The following is a 23,535-nucleotide window of genomic DNA, read 5'->3' on the forward strand; positions in this document are numbered from 1 at the left end:
AGAAGCGTACTGTATGTCTTCTAGTCCACAACCTGCAAAATAACTACATGTAATATTCGTCCACTTGGCCTTGACTCCATGCAAAGACAAATAGATGTATTCATGCATCACACTTTCCAGTGGCAGCTGTGGATTTTAAGGGCTGCCTCTTGAGAAAACTTTAACCCAAAGACAGAAAAGCGTGATGGTATAAATTTCCGGCTGCATGACAAACTCCCAAGTAAATAAAAGCAAGTGAGTGAGGTAGTTAAGAGTGACTGCATTTTACCAGTGAGACACCCACCTACTCAGGCTAATATTCGACAGCCCTTGGGACTACAGGTCAGTGGGTTGGAAACAGTTGGTGAGGGGTGAGTATGACTTTCTGCAGAAGAGCTGAAAGTGAGAAAAGATAAAGAGAGAAGGAAGTGCACAAATAGAGATTAAATGTCTTCTGTTTCTGTTGAGTTTTAACAGGTTTTATTTTTCACATGATCCACAGTTTCTCAGGCAAAGAAGACACAGAACATGGGTCAAATTGATGATAATGAGCTGGTATAATTTCCAGATGCTCAGTCTTTGGATCTTTCCCAACAGTATGTGGTGTGGGGCTCACAGGTGACAATGACTGCAATTACAGGCCTCCCCCTACCAGCTCCTCACCACTTATTAGAGAGTCTCCCATTATTCATAAAGCAGAAAGCCATCTACTGTGACCCTTTTGCCCCAGAGAAAAAGCTCATAGCATCTTTTTGGGGTCCTGTGTGCTACTGTATGCTGACTATGGTGACACTTTGGTGGCTAAAGTGGTTGGGGTCCACTTGACCATTCAAGCTACTGTTCTCCTTTTCACTCCCTTGACCTTCATTGTTCTTGGACATAAACTTTCCAGAGAGAGAGGAGGGCATTCTTTGGTCAAGGATCTGTCTAACTGTCTGACTACTGCAGGACCTTCTGATGGGGAGGACAGGAAGTAATATGAAATGATACCACTTGGTAAAGCCATCACCATCTTGTCCCTGTCCTGCCTCTCCTTCAGGGGCCCTCTTGTCACTAGAATCCTGATGGATCAGCCTGAACGTGCAGTGATGGTTGCCAAAGTGTATCCAGGCCCTTTTATTATGTTAACTATCCAGGAAAATGGTGTGGTCACTAATGAGCCACAGGGAAAGGACATGCAGGGGACCAGCAATCTCACCTCCACCAACTCAATGCCACCAACATTTTAGGACACCTCCTCTTCATTAAGCACTCTGTTACGGACTAGGAACATATCAGTGAATAATACTCAGACTGAGCCCTTGAGAATCTCTCAGTCTGAGAAGGACACTAGTTGTTGAAACCACCAACAGCGCTGGAGGGCAGAGAGAACAATGATAGAATTAGGGGCAGATAGAATTTGCCCAGTGTAGGAAGTACTTATATCTGTTCAAGGAGGTTGGTGAGGAAAGACTCTAACACAGGGGGTTCTTTCTAAGTTGAGTTTTAAGGATAGGAGCTTTCTAGGGGCACAGGGGCATTTCTAGGCAGCGGGATCTGCGTGGGTAAAAATCTGAAGACCTAGCTTGTTAGAATGATTTCAAGTACTTTGAAGTGCATGCAGCCACAGAGTCAAGGGCAGCTTAGAGATTGAAAGCCAATGGCTTTACTTGTAACCTTTAGGCTCACTGACAACACTGAGTGAGTTATTTATTGATTTGTCACAAAATATGACCTCAAAGGAGGTCAAACTGAGAGTGCTCATGACGCTGGGCCAAGTATCAGGCTGGAGAGAGAACCAACCTTTCGAGTGCAGGTGGCCTTTCCACTGGCTGCAGCTCCAGCCCTGCCTCCTTTCCCAGCACATAAATCTTCCAGCCTCACTGAATCTCCACTGGGAGAGAAGGGAAGCTCTTTACCCACAGGCTGCAAACAGTAGCACAGACTTCTGAAAGGCAAATTCAGAAGAGAGAATCTTAGAAGGAAAGTGGCCATGGACCTGATCCCCAACTTTTCTACAGAAACCTGGGTTCTCCTGGCTACCAGCCTTGTGTTCCTCTATCTGTGAGTAACTGTCAAGGCTCATGTCCTCTGTAACCTTGGGCTTGGGGAACTAATCAGCGCTGCTTTACCTTATCTGTTTTGAAGATGAAAAGAGTTAATGAAGGAGAAGCTGCTTAATTGTTGGGTGCTATAAACACATGAGGTATTATTATTGATCTGACCCATATCTGCTGAAGGAGTACCCCCCCCAACTCGCACAACTACCACTGATAACTGCTGTAGGTAGGAGGGTTTAGTGACATTATTTGCTCCTAAGGGTGATCTTTTGATTGACTACCAGTTTGGACATAAACTAATCAACCAGAATTCAGCAGAGGCAGTTTGCAAACACCTGGTCCTGTGCAATGAGGTCCTCCTCCCTTCTCATGGTCTGAGGGTTCTGGAGGCAGGAGGGACTGGCTTTCATTTTTGTCTCACTATCTTCACCTTCCAGGTTCTGCATCTACTGAAAAAGGCATGCACCTGTGTCACTCAGGTGGCTTCTGCTCTTCTCCCTCTCATGGCCCAGCATCAGTTACACAAGGCACCTGGTGCTCCCTGACTTTGCTAAGGCTGGAGATTGCTTACCCTTCTCTTCAGACTTAGCTCATCCTTCTTTGCTGTGCCCCTCCTCTCAAATTCCCTCCTAAGACTCAATTCCCCTATCCTGTAATATACAGAGCTATTTACTCCTCAATGAGAAATCTTTACGGTGGAGAAGACCCTGCAGAAATTTTAAAATTGTGTTCTTCTCCTTCACCTTTTCCTTCCAGCCTCTGGGATTGTTAGCATCAGTATAGAGATTTATTTTCCCCCGGATATGAAATTTGCTAGCAGCCTGCAAAGGCACAAGCCCAAAAAGCCAATTTGGATTTTAAATATTTTTTCCTTTGAAGTTACAGTACAGGAGGATGAATCAAAACCATGCATCATAGGAATTCCTTTCAATGGTGGGATTCCCTGTATCATGGAGCAGGTTGGGAGAGCATTCTTTTCTATGTGTGAGTAGGAAAGGTCTCTGCATGTCACATTTGACCTCTGTGTCAATTTCACTTTCTGAGAGTAGGAAACCGTGAACACAGATGTGAACATATGAAATATAAATCTGGTTTTAATTCTTTGAAAGAAACGTTAGGAATTCCGGATATTGTGGGAATATGTTTTCGGACTGATGACATTTTAAAATTAATGTGATTTAATTTCATTCTATTTAATAGTAGATTTTTTTAAAGGAAATAAGACTATTTCCAGCATATACTTTCATGCGGCATATAGTTTTTATACAGGATAAAAGAGGGTTATTCTTTCAGTATTTGTGACTAGAAAAGTGCATAAATAACCTTACCCTTCTGGGATAAAGTCAAGAACATGAATCTAGGTACAAAAATATACTTCTATGACATAGAATGTATATGTGTTTTAAAATATACCTGTCCAGCAGGTATATTAATCTCTCAGTGCAGGTGAGTAAGCAAGACTTCGGAGCCAGTGATGATATGAGAGGCTTCCACGTAGGAGTCAGGATGAAGTAGAAGAATATTTCTCATCCCTTGGAGCTGACTTCTCAGAGATACTCCTCAGTCGTGGTCCCACAGGTGGTCCATCACAGGGTAGCAGGGTTAGCATCTCATCTACTTGAAGCTTGGAGACAGGGATGCCATCTAAATCACTCTGTTTCTGGTCCGTCTGACAGTAGGACTGTCACTAGATAGTGTCGCCACTGAACCAACAACAGCGTAGCCTCAGAGACACTGGTGCAGCCAAGAGTCAGTTGCTGCAGAGTGGACAATGCCCTCCTTAAGCCAACATAATATAAGTGTAATAAATAATGAGTGGCATTGATGTTAGCCTCTTCATTTATACCAAAGGCAGCATTACTCTATTCAAAAGAGGGAAGTTGTAAAGAAACTGAAGAATTCACCCAGCCCACCCTCTGCCTTGATATGGAACCATACGAGTTTAGACACTAGACCAGTTCTTCCCTTGGGGATCAATGTTACGGACACATTCACTCAATTGCTTGGCCTCACTTAAGTGTTCATGTAAGACATTGAAAGTGTAGAAGCAGAAATTGATTCAATTGATTTGCCATAGTTGTGATGGCAAAGGAGGGAACTGGGGTAGGACTAACTGAGTCATACACATTTTTGGCAGTCAGTTCACGTGCTTCCATCAGCTCTTCTGGAGGAAGGATCCAAAGGCCCAGCTAGGCCCAGGATGAGATGCCTCTGCTGGGTCCTTAAAACACACATCATTTCATGCAATTTTTTCGGTTTATTTGATTACATATTAAAATATTTGTTGGATTTGTACTAAATGATTTGAAACTGTACTACCTTAAAGGCTAACCTTCAAAGAAGTGAAGAAAAAGTCTTAATTCAACTCTCAGGAACATTTTATAGTTACTCATTTTGTATTGCGTTATGCATCCTATACTATCAACTGGAAGAGCCCTGAAATTTGGATGGTCCCTTATCTTTTAGCTGAAAAGATTTGTAGAGCATATTGAACCATTTATAGATAACATGCTTTTCAACCATACTTTCCTAATTTGCCTCTAGGGAGTTAGCCTTGTAGGCCCAGCAGCTTCATGGTTAAAATGGTTTTCAGCAGCCTGTTCTTCCAGTGTCTCTTCTTCCCACTCTCTGCCACCTCTCAGTAACAACAGAATGGCGAGACTTGCAAGATCCAGAGCCCCTAGTTGTGAGATTCCACACATGACACATGAAAGATGAGATGTAGACAGTCCTGACGTAGGGAGCTCAAGCCTTAATGGTTTTTTTGAGATAGCTGATTCACAGAAGCAGTAAACTAACCACTATGTGACTGACCTTCTTGAGAAAACAGAATGTCCCTGGAACTGTGCTTAGCAGATGAGTATCACAGGTGGAGGATCAGAGACCACGAGGGAAGAATAGTCTGGAAATGGATTATCTAGTCATTGGTTCCTTTATATAGTATTATTCAGGAAGCATATGGGCCACTCACCCTTCTATCTAGCTCAAGTAAACCAAATTCCCTGACAACAGAGACTTGGGGGTAGCAGAGAGTCACTCGCATTTCTACGAGGCCAATGGCAGCTTGAACATGGTTTTCATTCTGTAGAAAGAGAAAACTGGCTGCTTCAATGCCTGCATGAAGATAGATTTAAGAAGGATCACATCCTAAAGTGAGGTCAGGGCGTAGAGGGAAGGAAAAGCATAAACAGCTCTGAACAAACCGTAAGAACAACATCATGTTCATGTGAGAACATAATGTAAGAACAGCAACAGCAACATGGCTCCCAGTAACACTCTTTCATTGAGTGGAGGCAATTAGGTTAAATATCATCAGAGTAGAAAATTTTTTTTCGCTTTCTATCTAGAATGAGAATCTCCAAATTATGGGAGAGTCAACTTATTAAATCGACCTAAGTGAATTTCCTGGAAGAATTCTAGCCTGAACCTCTCAGGAGCACTCAAGTTTAAAAACATTTATCAGCATTCACTCTAGGATTGACACCATGAATGCTTCAGCTGCTTTCAGCTGCTCATCATTACTTTTTGCAAGTCTCAGTGGAGGTAGGAAAGAAGATGATGATTCAATGTAATCATTGCTATCGGAGTTGTTGTTGTTATTTATCTCCTACATGTTACCTTCCTTCCTTGACTGTTCCAGGTCTGAGTCAGGGACTGGCCAGCCTCAGCATCTATTCCACAATCCCTGTGACCTGGCTTTCTCTTTCACTTTATAGATTTGGCACCTATACACATGGACTTTTTAAGAAGCTCGGAATTCCTGGGCCGACACCTCTGCCTTTCTTTGGAAATATTCTGAGCTACCGTAAGGTATTTTTTGAGCTCCCTCTCTTGCTGCTCATATTTGCAAATCCCAGTTTAGTTCTATAGTGAAAATGTCCCTGCTCTGGAGGAAGTTCTGAGGTTCCACACTTTCTAGAAATGATGTCATATGCCCCACCCAGCACGTGGCCAGGTTTACTCCAGGACTCTGTTTTCATCTGTTATGAGTCTCAGGTTTGCCTCAGTTGGACAGCCCAGCTCTCTGGCCGATTCAGCACAGTATGTGATGTTCCAACTTGTGAGTATTGTGAAGAATATTATCTTCCTGCCAGATGCAGATTCCCAGAAAGGCAAAATGGGTACTTAGTATTGGGAGAAGAGAATGAAGGGAGTCCCCGGTAGTGGCTCATTAAGCTCTGTACTCTAGAGTCAAACTTTCCTGTTTGTAACGTAAGCTCTGGGTAGTCATTTTTTTCCCCATCCTCCTGGAAGACTTTGAAACTTCAATTAGGCAGCCCCAGAATTCTCCACTGGGTAATTTGCATATACTGAAATTCTCTTAAGATCTGCTAAACCCTGGCAGTTATATTCATGGATCTAACTCATACTTTGCTACCCATGAGACCTTTTGGGATTTGAGAGATGGAACAAGAACTTTCTGCTTTACTTCTCTGTCTTCAGAAGAGGGACCCTATGGGTGAGTCTGATCAGGGAATGGATATAAGACAAGATAGTGGTTGTCTATCGACTTTAGATATTTATCGACTAATTGAGTTGTGTTTTTTTTTAAACAAAGGCAGAATCACTTATACAAAACCACTAAAATGGAGATGATTTGACAACATTATTAAAAATCTAATTTAACAGAACGGAGTATTGGTGACACATGGACTGTGAGTTTTGGTGGCACCTTTGTGGTTAATCCAGCTCTGATGCCTCTCCCAGGGCCTGGCCACTGGATGGGAGGTTTCAAGTTCACATACAGACAGCAAGCAGGCACAGCCTTGCGTGGAGGCTCCTCTCTGCCTCAGATTTCCTTTCCCACAGCCTTGAGGCTTGTTTCTCAGATCCCAATTTTCCTTATTGAGTCTTTCAGTGCTTTATTACTGGCTAAGAACTTTCATACGTTTTTCCCTCTGAAAGAGCAATAACTTCATTTCCACCTTTCCCAGATCAGCTCCTTAGTAGATGCACCCCAACACCCACATTTCTGGGACCTTCTTTTCCAGAGTTAAAACACCACAACTAAATTTAATGATAAGAAGATTCTTTTTCCTTAATTTACAGATGTGGCAGCTCAGAAGAAGTGTTTTAATTTGTACTGTCCTACATGGACTGGTAGCATCTCCCCATCCTTTCCATATTAACCTGGAAAAGTGGAAGGCGAATCCACATTGTCATTCATTCATTCACTTACTCACTTTCTTACTCAACAAAGATGACTTAGATTTATTTAAATCTGCTGGACTAAAAGAGGTCACTGTAGTGTTAAACTTCCTAATTCTGTTAGAATTCTAGGGAGAGCTCATGAGATAAATGAAAAGGATCCTTAATAGGAGATCAAAGAGGGTACAGGCCACTCTCAGTTTCCCTCAGCTTCAGATTTCTAACATGTCCATGGAGGTAATAATTCAGAGAGTTATTTGATTTCAGAGACAACAGATGCACAAGTGAAAACACTTTATAAAGAGGAGGAGTTACTTAGTATTCATAGACATGGGTAATCACTTAGTATCTATGATACTCAGAGAAATTTCTAGAGTGACTTTAAATTCTCCAATTCAAATAGCTCCTCTATTTTCTCTCCTTTCCCCTGAGATGTTTTTGCATAAGAGGTCCCTCTCACTATCAATGAAAGATAGTAAGCCCAATTGCATGGAATTTGAGTCATTTTCTTCCAAGAGACAGGTTGGGTTCAATATATTTAGATTAATCTAATTTTTTTTCTCCCTGCAGGGTATTTGGGATTTTGACAAGAAATGTTTTAAAAAGTATGGAAAAACGTGGGGGTAAGTATTCTGGAAACTTTAATTGGATAGACTTGTGGTTATAATTATGTCCTCACTGTATGTAAGACAATCTCAGTCCAGAGACTCTTTGAGAAATTTTAGAAACAGGGGAATTAAATCATACGTTATCCTACTATAGCCTTTTGAGCATTCCAAATCTTTTTCCATTTGTAGACCATTTTTACATATTTATGATCAGTGTGTCTACAATTTTCATCTATTGTTATGTCATGCATTTGTCATGTGTTGATGCATCTTCAAAATTATATTTTTTCATGACTGAGGGGGTAGACTTTCCTTAATTATTATTTCGTCCTTATGTAGTTTCATTTCCTTTACTTATTTACTAAACTTACTTCCTTTTTATAATGAAATATTTTACACCTAGAAAAATTATGGAGAATGGTATAGGAAATACCCATATACGTACCACCCAGACTTAACAAGTGTTCCAATGTTATTTCTAACCATGATCTCCGGGCGTATGAATTCTGTAATGTCAGGATGAAAATCTGGACTTCCAGGTATGGTAACAGCAGCAGAAGCCAGTTTGTTAAATTTATTCAGCTTTGTTTCCTCAACAGGTTTTATGAAGGCCGGCTTCCTGTATTGGCTATCACAGATCCAGACATGATCAAAACCGTACTAGTGAAAGAATGTTATTCTGTCTTCACAAACCGGCGAGTACGCATCCATTTTCTTTTAATTTAAAATTGCATTTATTTATTAAATTCTTATTTAGAAATAATTATAGATTCACAGAAGTTGCCAAAAAAAATGGTACGGGGAGGTGCCATGTCACGTGGCCTTCATCCTGATTCTCCCAATGATAATAATTTGCATAACTATAGTACAATATCAAAGCAGGAAATTGACATTGGTACTATCCACAGAGTTTATTCAGATTTCATCAATTTTATGTGCACTCATTTGTGTGTCCGTGCATGTGTTGCTATATGAAAATTTATCATTTGTGTAGATTTGTGTGACAACTACCACAATCAAAATACAGAACTGTTCCATTGCTGTAACCAAAAGTTTTTACTCTTTGATCAATGTCTCTCTTTCCCCCTCCCTAGCCTCTGATAACCAGCCTTCTACTCTCTGCTACTATGAGTTTGACTTTTTCTTTTAGATTCCACAGATTCGTGACAGCATGCAATATGCGTCCTTCTGTGCCTGTCTTAATTCACTTATCATGTTGTCCTCCAGGTTCATCCATGTTGTTGTAAATGGCAGGCTTCCCTTCTTTTTAAAGGCTGAATATATATATATATATATATATATATATGAATATATGAATGTATACATATATATACACACACACACACACACTGCATTTTCCTTATCCATTCATCAATCCACTTACATTTAAAGTAATTTTGGGTAGGTCAGGACTTATTATGGCCATTTTGTTCATCTGGGTGTTTAATATCCTTTTTTCCTATTTTCTCTCTTCTTCCTGTTTTCCTTTGTGATTTGACAATTTCTATAGCGACATGCTTTATTTCATTTATCTTAATCTTTTCTGTATCTATCACATGTATTTGCGTTGTTGTTGCCATGAGGCTTCTAAAACATTTTACAGCTATAGCAGTCTATTTTAAGCTGCAAACAGCTTAACTTTGTTCTCATTCAAATGTTCAATGCTTTTACTCCCCTGCACCCCTTTTTTTGTTTTTTATTTATTTATTTATTTATTTTGAGGAAGATTTGCCCTGAGCTAAAACCTGTGCCAATCTTCCCCTATTTTGTTTGTGGGTCCCTGCACAGCATGGCTGATAACTGGAGTATGTCCACACCAGGGATCCGAACTTGTAAGCCCCAGGTTGCTGCAGCAGAGTGCACCAAACTTAACCACTGCACCATGAGGCCAGCCTCCCCCACCTTTTTTATTTTTGATGTCACAATTTACATCTTTTCATATTGTGTATCCGTTAACAAATTAGCTATAGTTATCTTTAATTCTTCTGCCTTTTATCCTTTACACTAGAGCTGTAAGTGATTTGCACACCACCACTACAATATTACTGAGTTCTGAATTTGATTATATATTTACATTTACCAGTGAGTTTTATACTTTCATATGATTTCATGTTACTAGCTAATGTCTTTTCTTTTTAGCATGAAGAACTCCTTTTAACATTTCTTTTGAGGCATGTCTAGCGGTGATGAACTCTTTCTGATTTTGTTTTTCTGAAAATGTCAGTCTCTCTCCCTCATTTCTGAAGGATTGCATTTCCAGGTAAAGCATTCTTGGCTGGTAGTTTTTTCTTTCAGCACTCTGAATATATCATTCCACCTTCTCCTGGCCTTCTAGGTTTCTTCTGAGAAATCCACTCATATCCTTATGGGGATTCCTTTATAGCTCTCTGTTGCATTTTTTAGTTCAATCTCTGTAATCTAGCTTTAAAATTTCTTTTTGGTTCTTTTTTACATTTTATATCTCTTGTTGAATTTCATTTTCTTTTCATATTTTTTTCCGTTTTGGTTAAATTGTTTATCTGTGTTCTCTTGTATCTCTCCGAGCTTCTTTAGAACATTTACTTCAAATTCTTTTCAGGAAATTTGTGGATCTTCATTTCTTTGGGGTCAGTTACTGGAAGTTTATAGCATTCATTTGATAGTGTGATGTTTGTCTAATTCTCTGTGATCCTAGTTGTCTTCCAATGGTGTTTGTGCATTTGGAGAAGCAGTCACCTCTTCCCGACTTTACAAACTAACTTGGGTAAGGAAAGACCTTTGTTGTGGGTTGAGGCACACCAGAGTGTGCTGTGGCCCTCAGTCTAGTGTTTTGGGGTGTGAAGCGTGGGGATGTGGCAGCTCCAGGTCCAGGGAGGCATGGTTGGCTTGGGTAGCTGGAGTCCACACCATCACAAACTGCAGGATTCTCAGCAGCAAGAGTTGTGGAGGGTCCACAGTGGCTGTGAGGGCTATTGGGGTCTTCAGCAACACCTCCAGGTCCAGAATTGAGGGACCAAGGCAGGCACCAGTGGCCATAGTTGGTGGTGTGCACATGCTCATCTGTGGGCGCTGACTGCAGGCACGTGCACTGCAGTGGGAGCTGATGACTAGAGTTGAGGGTGGCAGAGTGCAGGTGTATGGCTGCAGGAGTTAGCTGTGGGCACAGCAGCAGTTCAGTCCACTGACAGGAGTCAAGGCTGGCTCTAGGAACCTGAGCAGCTGCAGGGGCCTGGTCTGTTGTCATGCACACACCCAGCCACAGAGACTGGGGCTGTCTTTTGTCACAGATCACAGCGCTCAGGGAGTCATTGGTGGCACTGGCTAGGGCAGCTCTGACTGGGGAGTAGTGGCACAGGGCAAAACTCAGGCAGTTGGAGTCTGAGGAGATGAAAATCTGTGGGATTATCAGCAGCAAAATCTATAGGGTGTCCTCAGAATTGAAGCTGGTTATTGGTTTCCTCAGCAGCAAAGGCTCTGGAGTCTTCTGCAAAGCAGGCCACAGAGAACTACGTCATTCCTGCCACATGGCTAATATTGGCACTCTCTGCTCTTCTTTATCGTTCCTAGGTGTCTCAAGACATGTCAGCTATGCCACTCTCTGGGTGGGTTGAAACCAAGCAGGCCATTTGTGCAGTGCCCTGAAAGACTGGAGAAACTATTCACTTGTCCCACTGTCCTATTCCTACCAAAGGAATTCTCTTGGCCCTGATCAGTGCTGGTCTGGGGCATGGGATGATGCAGGCAAGTGAAAATACTCTCCCTACTCATTATGTGCAGTTACACTCAGTGTTTTGCTCCACTGTGTTCCTGAAGCTTCTTAAGTAGAACCTTGAGCCCTCCTGGATCTATTTTCATTCATGGATGGCTGTCTCACTGATGTTCTTTGCCGGGGCGGGGGGGTGTCGGAGGCTGGAGTTTTCTACTTGGCCATCTTAGTGAAGTCAGTCCAGTCTTTCATCATTAAGCATCATGTTAGCTGTAGGGTTTTTTTTGTAGATGCTGTTTACGAAGTTAAGGAAGTTTCCCTCTCTTCCTAGTTTTTGAGTTTTTATAGTGAATGGCTGTTGGAGATATGCATTTTAAGACAAAATAGTTTGGAAGATGAAAGAAATTCTCAAGCAGTTTGGCTTGGTAGGCCAGTCCCAAGCTGAGAAATAGAATTATCACTTTCTTTTCTTTTCTGTCTGTGGAGAAAAAATGTAATGGCAATGGATTTCCATATGATTGTACGATTTCTTCAGAATAGTAAATAGCTTACAAATCTTTTAAGTAATAACTACTATTTTTTTTAAAGAAAATCACCATATCAAGACATGTCTCTTGTTGAGTTGCTTTTGCTGTAGAGATTTGTAAAGATGAAACTGGTCTGAGGCAACATACATTTTACCAAGTCTATCTTTTACCAATCCCTTTCTATTCTGTGCAGCCCTGGAGGACGTAGTAAGTGTTATTCCTATCTCTTCCTCTGGAACAACAGTTTCCCTACCACATGAGTCATTTGCATTTAAAAGGAGATTGGAAAACAAAGGCTGGACATCACATCAGTTGACTGGGTGTCTCCTTCACCCTCACAGGAAGCTAGGCATTTGTGGTAAATATTTATTGAGCATTTATCATAGGATCTGCTCCTAAGATGACAGTCACTAAATATTTGATAAATAATTGCTGCCCATTTAAGAAATGCTATGTAACTATTGAGACCTCCAAAACTTATGTAGGGCAAAATGTCTTTTGCTTTTGAGTCTAGACTTTTGGTCCAGAGGGATTTATGAAAAATGCCATCATTCGGTCTGAGGATGAACAATGGAAGAGAATACGAACTTTGCTGACACCAACCTTCACCAGTGGAAAGCTCAAGGAGGTAAGAAATTAAGAGGGCTTTTAATTAGAAACTTAAAGAATGCATCTGGTGTCAGGTAGAAAATAAGATTGTAGTTCCTTTCCAAGGGGTATTTTGCTGAATTTGAACTCCCTAGAAGTAGTCTTTTGTTTTTGTGCCCTAGAAGAGATATTATAAGATTCATTATAAGATATCTCTTACTGCCCCATGCTTGTGAAAGCCAGGTCTTTCTAGAACGCAAGTCTCCCCCATTTAACTTTAGTTGGTGTTGTATATTGTCTAGATGTTCCCCATCATTGGCCATTATGGAGATGTGTTGGTGAGGAACCTAAGGAATGAAGCAGAGAAAGGCAAACCCGTCACCTTGAAAAAGTAAGTAGGAGTGCACCTGCTGGGATTCTGAGTTCTGTCACGAGACCCTCCAACTGCCTGCCATGGAACCAAAATTCCCACTTTTCAGTTCCTCTAGTGACTAAACAAAAATAGGTATGTGGTGTTACCCCTCAGTGGGCTACCCAAGAAGGAGATGTTCACCCAAGAAGAAGGGCGCCAAGAGATGAAGGGTCTTCTCATCTGTGTACATGAGCCAGGATTAATTTATCTGGTTAATTGCCACCTTGGATATTCTGGAAGAAAAAATTACATAGTTTATAAAGAAGAAACATGATCATACCAAGGATTTGAGTGTAGATAATATGGAATGAAAAGAAGGGGAGGTACTTGGTACCTATTGATGCGCAGTGGGTGGGGCAGGAAAGTTACAATGTGGAACCTGGAACAACTTATACACCTTCATCCTCTGCTGAATATACCAGCAAATACTAGATAATAAATCTTACCACCAATTCTCCTTCCTTCAGTTTCAAAAGAGAGAAGTCCCTATATAGGCTACAGGTAGGGTGACCATGTCACATATTCTCTAAAATGGGATTTTTAAAATTTTTTCAGGAGCAACTGGTGTAAACTGGGACTGTCCTTGGAAAACTAGGGATACGTGATCTCTTAGCTATAGTATCCCCAATTCAATTTTAGAGTGATTTGTTATTACTATTTTTTAACTAGGAACATCCACAGTTTTTATATTTGTGGAAATGAGTCTACCCTCAGGGCAACCTGAGATTACTAGAGTTGAGGAAGACTGTCTTTCAGGAGCCTTAACAGGGGTATAGAGAAGGAGAGATGACATTCCTGGCAAGTCAGAACAGGCTGCTGCTATTCTGTAATATACAAAAAAGGAATCAACTCTGAGTGTGGATACTGTGGTGAGGCAATACCAGATCAATTTCAGCTTTCTTGAGTCCTCTAGGAAGAGTCACTTATTCTACCCTTTGTTCTGCTTAGACACAGTGCTTATATACATACTGTTGCCCATACTCATAACACAGTACAGTAATTTGTCTTATTATGGGTGTCTATCCCTCTGTGACTCAGTTCCTTGAACTCAGAGCTGGGTCTAACTACCCTTAGTGTCCCTATCACCATTAGCACAGGGACAGCTGCATCAACGGCACCTGATAAACACCTTATGAATGAGTGTAATGGTAGTATAGACTCTTTAGATGATCCAACAGAAACTTCTGATGGTGTGTGGCTCTTTACCTGTCTTGCCTGTGTTTATGAATTTACATGTTCTTCTTGCTGCATATTTTGTATAAGGACAGTAAAGAGGTGATGATTTTAATTTTCCATGTCTTTCTTTCTCTCCTCAGCATCTTTGGGGCCTACAGCATGGATGTGATTACTAGCACATCATTTGGAGTGAACATAGATTCCCTCAACAACCCACAAGATCCCTTTGTGGACAATGCTAAGAGGCTCTTAAGACTTGATTTTCTTGATCCACTCATTCTCTCAATAAGTATGTGGACTACTATTTTTCTTTACTTTCCTTCCTTCCTTCTTGACTTCATTCCTTCTTTCTTTCTTTCTTTCTATAATGGCTTTATTGAGATATCATCAAATACCATAGAATTCACCCATTTAACACATACAATTCAATTCTTTTTACAACCTGAGTATTCATCCACAGGTGAATGACCAAAGAAAATGTTGTGTAAATAGGATGGAAATCCTGCCACTTGTGACAAAATGGATAGACCCTGAGGGCATTATGCTACGTGCAATGTCAGGCAAAGGAAGACAAATACTGTGTGATCTCCCTTACATGTGGGATCTTAAAAGAAAATAGCAACTAAATTCATAGAGAAAAGAAGTCAGATTTGTGGTTACCAGCTGCTGGAGGTAGAGTTGGGGTTGGATGAAGGTTGTGAGAAGATGCAAACTTTTGGTTATAAGATAAATACGTACTTGGGGATGTAAAGTACAACACAATGTCTATAGCTAACACTGCTGTGTGCTATATTTGTAAGTTGCTAAGAGAGTCAATCCTGAAAGGATGCCCTCTGCAGGCTGTGTTCTCACGGTAGGCATAGAACACGGCCCTTGTCCTCAATTCTGTGTTGGAATAGCTGATGCTGTACTTACCACATCCTAAGAGTTCACAGGGAAAAAATGTTTTGGAATACATACAATGATGAATGTTAGCAAAATTAATTGTGGTAATCTTTTCACAGTATATATATGTCAAGTCATTATGCTGTACACCTTAAACTTATTCAGTACTGTATGTCATTATACATATGAATTATAGTTCAATACAACTAAAAATGATTTTTATTATATTCTAAAATACGTGCAACAATTACTAGAGTGAACTGTTAGAATATTTTTGCCATCTCAGGAACCCTGTATGTTTTAAATACCACCCCTCCCACTCTTAGTCCTAAGCAATCACTAATTTACTTTCTGTCTCTATAGATTTACCTAGCTTGGACACTTTATATAGATGGAATCATAGAATATGTGGTCTCTTGTGACTGCCTTTCTTCATTTAGTATAATGTTTCCAAGGTTCATCCATGTTGTAGCATATATCAGTACTTCATTATTTTCATGGTTGAATGATATTCCATTGTATGGGCATATTACGTATTGTTTATCCATTCATCAGTTGATGGACATTTGAGTTGTTTCCACTTATTGGCTATTGTGAATAGTGCTCCCATGAACATTCATGTACAAGTTTTTTGGGTTTTTTTTGATACCTGCCTTCGGTACTTTTGGGTATGTACTCAGGGGTAGAATTGCTGATTATATAATTACTCTTTGTTGAACCACTTAAGAAACTGCCCAACTGTTTTCCACAATAGCTATACCATTTTATATTCCCACCAGCAATGTGTGAATGTTGTAATTTCTCCACACGTTCACCAACACTTGGGCAACACTTCTCTATCTTTTTGATTATGGTCATCCTAGTCTGTGTGAAGTGATATCTCACTGCAGTTTTGATTTGCATTTCCCTAATGCCTAGTGCTGTTGAGCAACTTTTTACATGTTTGTTGGCTAGTTCTATAACTTCTTTAGATAAATGTCTATTCAAAGTGTTTGCCCTTCTACAGTTGGGTTGTTTGTCTTTTCATTCTCAAGTTGTAAGAGGTCTGTATATATTCTAGATAAAAGTTCCTTTTCAGATATAGGTTTTGAATTTTTTTCAGTTTTGTAGGGGTCTTTTCACTTTCTTGGTAATGCTTTTCAAAGCAGAAAATTTTAAATTTTGATGATATACAATTTGTGAATTTTTATTCTATTGCCTGAGCCTATGGTGTTATATCTAAGAATCCATTGCCAAATATGAGATCATGAAGATTTATCCTTGGTTTTCTTCTAAGAGTTCTATAGTTTTCTTTGCTTAGGTCTTTGATCCATTTTGAGTTTATTTTTGTATATGAAGTGAGGTAACAGACCAAATTCATTCTTTTGCATGTGACTATCCAGTTGTCCCAGCATGATTTATTGAAAAGAGTAATTTTCCCACAGAATGGTCTTGGAATCCGTCTCAAAATTTTGTTGATAATGGACATGTAGGTTGATTTCTGGACTCTAAATTCTATTTCATTGATCTATATGTTTAATCTTATGTCAGTATCTCAATGCCTTGATTATTATATCCTTGTGGTAAGTTTTGAAATTGGGAGTGTGAGTCCTACACCTTTCTTATTTTTTCAAGATTGTTTTCACTATTCTTGGGCCCTTGCAATTCCATACAAATTTTAAGTTCATCTTGTCAATTTCCATAAAGAAGCCAGGTAGGATGCTCATAGAGTATGTGATAAAGCTGTCAATCGATTTGGGGAATTATTGCCATCTTGACAATATTAAGTTTTCTGATCCATGAACATGGGATGCTTTTCTATTTGCTTAGGTATCCTTTTATTTATTTCAACAATATTTGCAATTTTCAGAGCATAAATTTTGCACTGCTTTTTAAAAAGTCTCTTTCTAACTATTCTGTTCTTTTTGTTGTTAATATAAATGAAGTTCTTCATTTCACTTTTCAATCTTTTTTTTTTTGCAATGTATAGAAATACAATTGATTTTGTATATTGACCTTGTATCCTTGAATGCTGCCAAACTTGTTTATTACTTCTAATAGGTTTTTAGTGGATTCCCTAGGATTTTCTGTATACAAGATCATGTTATCTGGTAATAGAAATAGTTTTAATTCTTCATTTCCTATATAGATACCTTTTATTTCTTTTTCTTCCTAATTGCCTTGGCTATAAATTCTAGTACAATGCTGAATAGAAGTGGTGAAAGAGGCATCCCTGTCTTGCTCATATCTCAGGGGAGAACATCCAGCCTTTCGCTATTAAGTACAGTGTTAGCTGTTTTTTTGGTGGATTCCCTTTATCAGGTTGAGGAAATTCCCTTGTACTCTTAGTTGGTTGAAGTTTTTTCTTTAACACAAAAGAGTTTTGGATTTTCTGAAGTTCTTTTTGTGCATCTATTGAGATGATCATGTGTTTTTTTGTCTTTTGTTCTGTTAATGTGCGGTATTATACAGCCTTGCATTCCTGGAATAAACCCCATTGGTTACCCTGTGTGCTTCTTTTTATGTTGCTGGATTGAGTTTGTTATTATTTTGTTGAGGATTTGTGCAAACATGTTCATAAGACATGTTTGTCAGCAGCTTTTTTTTTTTTTTCCTGTGGTGCTTTTGTCTGGTTTAGTATCAGGATAATACTGGCTTTATAGAATTAGTTTGGAAGTATTCCTCCCTCTTCTATTTTTGGGAAGAGTTTGTGAAAAATTTTTCTTACTTCTTTTAAAAATATTTGATAGAACTCCTCATTTAAACCGTCCAGACATAACTCACTCAATTTTCTTTTACTCATTACAGGTCTATTCAGATTGTCTATTGTTTTTATTGGAGTCTCAATGGTTTATAGCATTATGCAAATTTCAAAAGTACATCATTATGTTTCAACTTGTTTATAAACAGCATCATGTTCACCACCAAAAGTTTGGCTGCCATCTGTTACCATACACATGTGCCCCTTTACCCCTTTTGCCCTCCCCCTTCCCCACTCCCCTCTGGCGACTACCACATATTGTCTATTTCTTTTTCAGTCAGATCGTGTAGTTTGTGTTTTTCTAGGAAATTTTCCATTTCATCTAAGTTTTCTGGGCATTCAATTGTTCATAGAATTTCTTCATAGTGCTTTTTGTTTTTTAATGTCAGTAGTAGTGTCCCCTTTTTCTTTTCTGATGCTCTTAAGTTGATTCTTCTCTCTGTTTTCCTTGGTCAATCTACCTAAAGGTCTCTTTGAAGCATCAGCTTTTGGTTTCATTGATTTTCTCTATTGGTTTTTATTCTCTATTTCATTAGTTCCTCCTCTTGTCTTTATTATAGTCTTCATTCTGCATGCTTTAGTTTTCATTCTTTCTTCCTTTTTCACTGCTGTAAGGTAGAAATTTAGGTTATTGACTTGAGATCTTAGTTCTTTTTAAATGTAGAAATTTGTGTTCATTAATTTTCTCTGAGCACTGCATTTGCTACATCCAGTAAGTTTTTTTTTTAAACTTAAAACTTTAAAAACTTAAAACTTTTTTAAGTTTTGGTATAACATGTCTTCACTTTTATTTTTCCCAAAGCAATTTCTAATTGCCCTTTGACTTCTTCTTTGACCCGTTGGTTATTTAGGAGTGTATTGTTTTATTTCCATGTATTTGTGAGTTTCCCAATTTTCTTTCTGTTATTTATTTCTCATTTCGTTCCATTGTGGTTAGAAAACCATCATGTTTTATTCCTCTCCTGACTCCTTTTATTGAACAGCACAATTAATTAAGGTAGCAGACTATGGTCTGGTTTATCCAAAGAAACTCTAGTCCGATAGATAAAAGGTTAAGTGGTCAAGGAATTTAATCTTGTTCTTTTTGTCACTTCAAAGATGCAAAAGGGGTCATTGATCTCACTGCTATAGTGATGGCCCCTATGTGTGGACTTTCCCTTGCTTAGCCATTAGCTAGGAAGTCTGAGCAAAGATGATGGAGGAATTGGCTTATGGTTGAGAAGCTTGGTGTCTTTTACTCTTTTGATTGGTAAAGCAAATTACAATTGCTCAAGGTGAAATTTTCATTTTCATCATGCTTTCTTTTCTCTTTTTCCCTACAGCTCTCTTTCCATTTCTTCGCCCAGTTTATGAAGCATTAAATATCAGTGTGTTTCCAAAAAGTGTAACTGATTTTTTCATAAAATCTGTAAAAAGGATGAAAGAAAGTCGCCTCAAAAATAAGGAAACGGTAAAATATGGTGGTAGTTACACGAAGCTATTCACTTTTCATAATGTATTGAGCTGTACTCAGGATTTGTGCACTTCGGTGTATTTTTTTTCTGGTGGGGAGATTTCTAGGTTTTAGGACAGGAGAGTTCTAATATTTTCAGGAAAATGAATAAGGTGGAGGATGGGGAGGGAGATAAAAAAATGAATCAGAGGGCAATGTTTAAAATTTAATAATATGCATGACAATTAGTATGTCACTGCATGAATATTGATGAGGTAAAAAATTTATCACTTCCTTTCAATAAATTATCAAAGGCTAAAAATTTCTGTTTAAAATTATTTATACTTAAATTACATTACAATTTTCCCAGATCTTATACTGGGAAAAAAAATCACTTTCATTGCAGGCCTCTTATTTTACACATTCTTTAATGGAAGCCCCCATCAGGCTACCTGGTGGAGTATAGTCTATGTTATTTTGAGCCCCCTCATAGTGGACAGAAGTCTTCTCTGGGCATTGAGGCTGCAAGATGGCTAATCCAGCTTTGCCTTCATAAGGCCTGGAGTTCAACACAAGGATGTCTACAGGTCAAGGAGAAAGGGCTGGGTACCCCCAGGATGTTACTGAAGACCATGTAGTGTTCTGAGAGGGTGAAGCATTTGAAGATGCTGGCATAAAAGCTTTCAATAAACTCTGCAAATATCAGAGAATTTATCTATGTGGGCATTCATTAAAAATTAATGCTGAAGAAAAACAGGATTGAAGTCAGGGCCTTTTTCTTGAGCAAGCAGGCATGACAGGAGCAGGCAACTCTTTGGCCAAGAAGCTGTTTTCAAAAGCCAGAAATGCTGAAGCAACATCCTGTTCCAGATTTTTAGCTGGATGTTTTTGTTTACTGGTGACTCAGGCAACACTAATCAGACTCCTGGACTTAAAGGGCCATATTTTCAGGAAACAGGTTAAGCACTACATTCCTGATATATTTCTGACTTCACAAGTGTCTTTCTGTCATTGAAATGTCTCTTTCTGCTTCCAGAACCGAGTGGATTTTCTTCAGTTGATGATTAACTCCCAGAATTCCAAAGAAATGGACACCCATAAAGGTAACCAAAGAAGGCTTCAGAGGACCACTGACGGGGAAGTGCAGGGGGAGGGAGTGGTTCTGAAAACATGAAGGGAGTTTTCCAGACAAATGACTTTTTAAACCAAACTGAAGAAAGACACATGTTCAGACATTAATAGTAGCCAGAGACACTTTCTAGAAGCATGTAGGCAGAATTTTCTTCAACGCTTGGAGGGCGACCTTATACAAGTATTTCATGCCCCAAAGTCAATCAGTGGTCTGTGGATCACCTACATCAGAACCTCTGGGGAGTTTGTTTCCTTGTCAATTATCAGGACTCGTGCAGACTCACTGAATCATAACCTTTGCCTGGAATTTGCATCAAGGCTTCAGCACAGCTGATGCCCTTTGCCCTGGTGTTGGTGACCTTAACTTGGACTCTTGGTTGAAGTTGTGTTCACTAACTTAACCTATTGTTAAATTTTATTTTTCCCTTTTTAATTAATAAGTATCTTTTGGAGGAAGCCTTTGAGAACATGTTACCATTCTGTTCCTCTTCAAATTTCACTTAGGACTTTTATCAGTGTAGATGTTTTTTGACTGAAACCATTATTACTGCAATGGTTGTTAAATGATGCCTTTCTAATTCCATCCTTTTTTCTACATTTATGAGTTGATGTTCCCTTGTAAGGGGAGATTTTCATTCTCTCCTTTACATTTGTTTGTACATTTATATCAATATGATCTCATATATTGCTAATTTACTCTCTTACACCTCTTCCTTCCTTCCTTTCTTCCTTCCTCCCTTTCTTTCCTTCTTTCTTTCTTTCTTTTTTGGAAGACTGGCCCTGAGATAACATCTCTGCGTGTCTTCCTGTATTTGTATGTGAGAAACTTCCATGGCTTGGCCTGATGAACTGTGTGCAGGTCTGCACCCGGGATCCGAACCCATGAACCCTGGGATGCTGAAGTGAGATGCACGAACTTAACCACTATGCCACTGGGGTGACTCTCCATCATTCTTGATTTTGATTCTCAAATTCTCTCAGGTTTGTCCTCTGGAAGCCCTTCCAATTGGGCTCCTCTGTCCTTTCTTTTTTCGTCCTTTTTTTAAATTTTATTTTTTCAATTGATTTTATTTTTTAGACTACTTCTAGATTCACAGCGATATTGAGTGGATAGTACATAGATTTCCCATTCAACCCCTGCTCCTTCCTCTATGATACAGTCTCTATACACCTTCTTCCACTATAAAAATCCCTCGCCAGAGTGGTACATTTCTAATGATGTATGAATCTATGTTGACACATTATTATCACCAGAAGCCCATAGGTTACATTAGGGTTCACTCTCAGTGTTGTGCTTTCTATGGTTTTTAAGAAATGTATAATGATGTATACCCATCACTATGGTATACAGATTATCCTGTGCCTTTTCACCTATCATTTTCTGACCACTGCCTTGCTTTCTGATGGAAGACATTTGAGGTTTCTCTTCTATTTCCTGTGACTAGCCCTGGAATCAACCATTTCTCCAAGGAACTCCACTTCCTTTTAGTGTAATGGTACTTAGATACCCAAATCGGGTGTCTAGGAGTGCTCATTGCTACTAGGGTTTCACTGCTTCTAGATCTTCTCAGTGGACAAAGCTAAGAACATCAAATATATTTACACAGAACTGATAAACATAAATATTTCTATATCCACCCATAACCAGTAATCTAAACATACTCTGCCTCCCTAAAACAGGACTTGATTTATAGTTTATTTCCATGACATGAATATTCCCATATAGTTAATTTAAAGCTACCAGTTGTTTGACAATCATCTCATATAATTTCTGAATATTTAATAATTGGTACTAGAGTGCAAGTATGATCTGAGTCCAGCACACTGCTATAAATACATCTATATCTATGTCTACATTTAGTTCTATCTAGCTGTGTATTATCTATCTATCTATCTATCTATCTATCTATCTGCCTATCTATCTGGTCCAATGCAACTCTCTGCAATGAAGAAAATACTATATATCTGCACTGTTCAATGCAGTAAACACTAGATACATATGGCTATTGAAACTTGACATGTGGCCAGTGTGAATGAAGAACTATATCTTAAGTTATATTTATATTTAAGTAGTCAAAATTTAAATTTAAATTTAAATTTAAATAGACACATATGGCTACTATATAGGAGAGCACAGCTCTAAACTTTGAGTATCATGAGGTTCATGTTAACCGATGGCAAGTTTTTGATAGTTGAATTTACTGACAACAGCATCACAGAAATCATCATTGGGAGATCAGAACTCTGTAGACCTTTTTTACAGTCATTTTGTAGTGTTTTAGTTGTAAAATACATGTTTGGGGAAGGTACCATGCTTATTTCAGTATTCTGGGTGTCTAAAGGTCCTAATCCAGTTCCAGTCAAATCGATTAGACCCTGACCATGCTTAGTTTCTTCCAGGAGAAGGTCAAAAGGGAAGACAACTTCGTATCTCAAGGACCATTTACTGAGCATAAAGTAGAGCCAAACAGAGCCTGCATGTGCTGAGGAAGATGACAGTCAGGCCATGATTGAATAAGTATTGTAGTTCCACACAATGGATCATATTTTTCTATGTCTTATGCTGGTTAATGCCGTCTATTGACACCATTTGTCTTCTGCTATTTTAATGCCATTGGTTAGACTATGGTCAATCACCACTCTTCTAGTGTTTTTTTTTTTTCTGTCTCTGTAGCTTTGGTACATATCTTGGATCTTCCATTCAAAGACTTTACCCAGGTCTTCCATTACCTGATGCCTCTCAAGGTGCTATCCATGCTTCTCAAGCTAGGTTGTACACACAAACCACCATACCTTATGAAAGTTCAGATTTTGATTTGCTAGTTCTAGGGTGGGCGTTGAATTTCTGCATTTTTAATGAGCTCCCAGATGTTGCTGATGCTGCTGTGCCATGGACCACACTGAGTAACAGGAGTTTATCTGTAGTCCAACATTATTCTCTTAAATTCCCTGAAACATGTTTAGAGGCAACATCCTTTAGTTTTCTCTACAATTAAGCCTTAGTATTGCAGACTCTCTTAAAAGAATTCAAACTATATTTTATCTAGCATAATTTAAATTTTTCCTGGGGGAGAATGCTACCCTACATTATTTGTAGCTAAAGTACTTTTAGGATTCTCCAAGGGACTTACTAATATCAGTGTATATGTTAGATAGGAATGGTATCTCTTGGAAATTACCCAGCT

General features: G+C 39.0%; 1 protein-coding gene across 4 annotated transcripts in view; it reads left to right on the forward strand.

Annotated features, from left to right (window-relative positions):
• The first annotated feature begins 1,951 nt into the window (after positions 1-1,951).
• CYP3A97 (cytochrome P450 3A97) overlaps positions 1,952-23,535 on the forward strand; it is a 36,783-nt gene continuing 15,199 nt past the window's right edge. Inside the window, 9 exon segments of one of the 4 annotated variants that reach the window (NM_001146164.3) lie at positions 1,952-2,022; positions 5,735-5,828; positions 7,737-7,789; positions 8,374-8,473; positions 12,501-12,614; positions 12,877-12,965; positions 14,303-14,451; positions 19,110-19,237; positions 20,256-20,322. In NM_001146164.3, the coding sequence (NP_001139636.1) occupies positions 1,952-2,022; positions 5,735-5,828; positions 7,737-7,789; positions 8,374-8,473; positions 12,501-12,614; positions 12,877-12,965; positions 14,303-14,451; positions 19,110-19,237; positions 20,256-20,322 (865 nt within the window). 4 annotated transcript variants of the gene reach the window in all.

The sequence above is a fragment of the Equus caballus genome, chromosome 13, assembly GCF_041296265.1.
Source record: "Equus caballus isolate H_3958 breed thoroughbred chromosome 13, TB-T2T, whole genome shotgun sequence".
NCBI classification, from domain to species: Eukaryota; Metazoa; Chordata; class Mammalia; order Perissodactyla; family Equidae; genus Equus; species Equus caballus.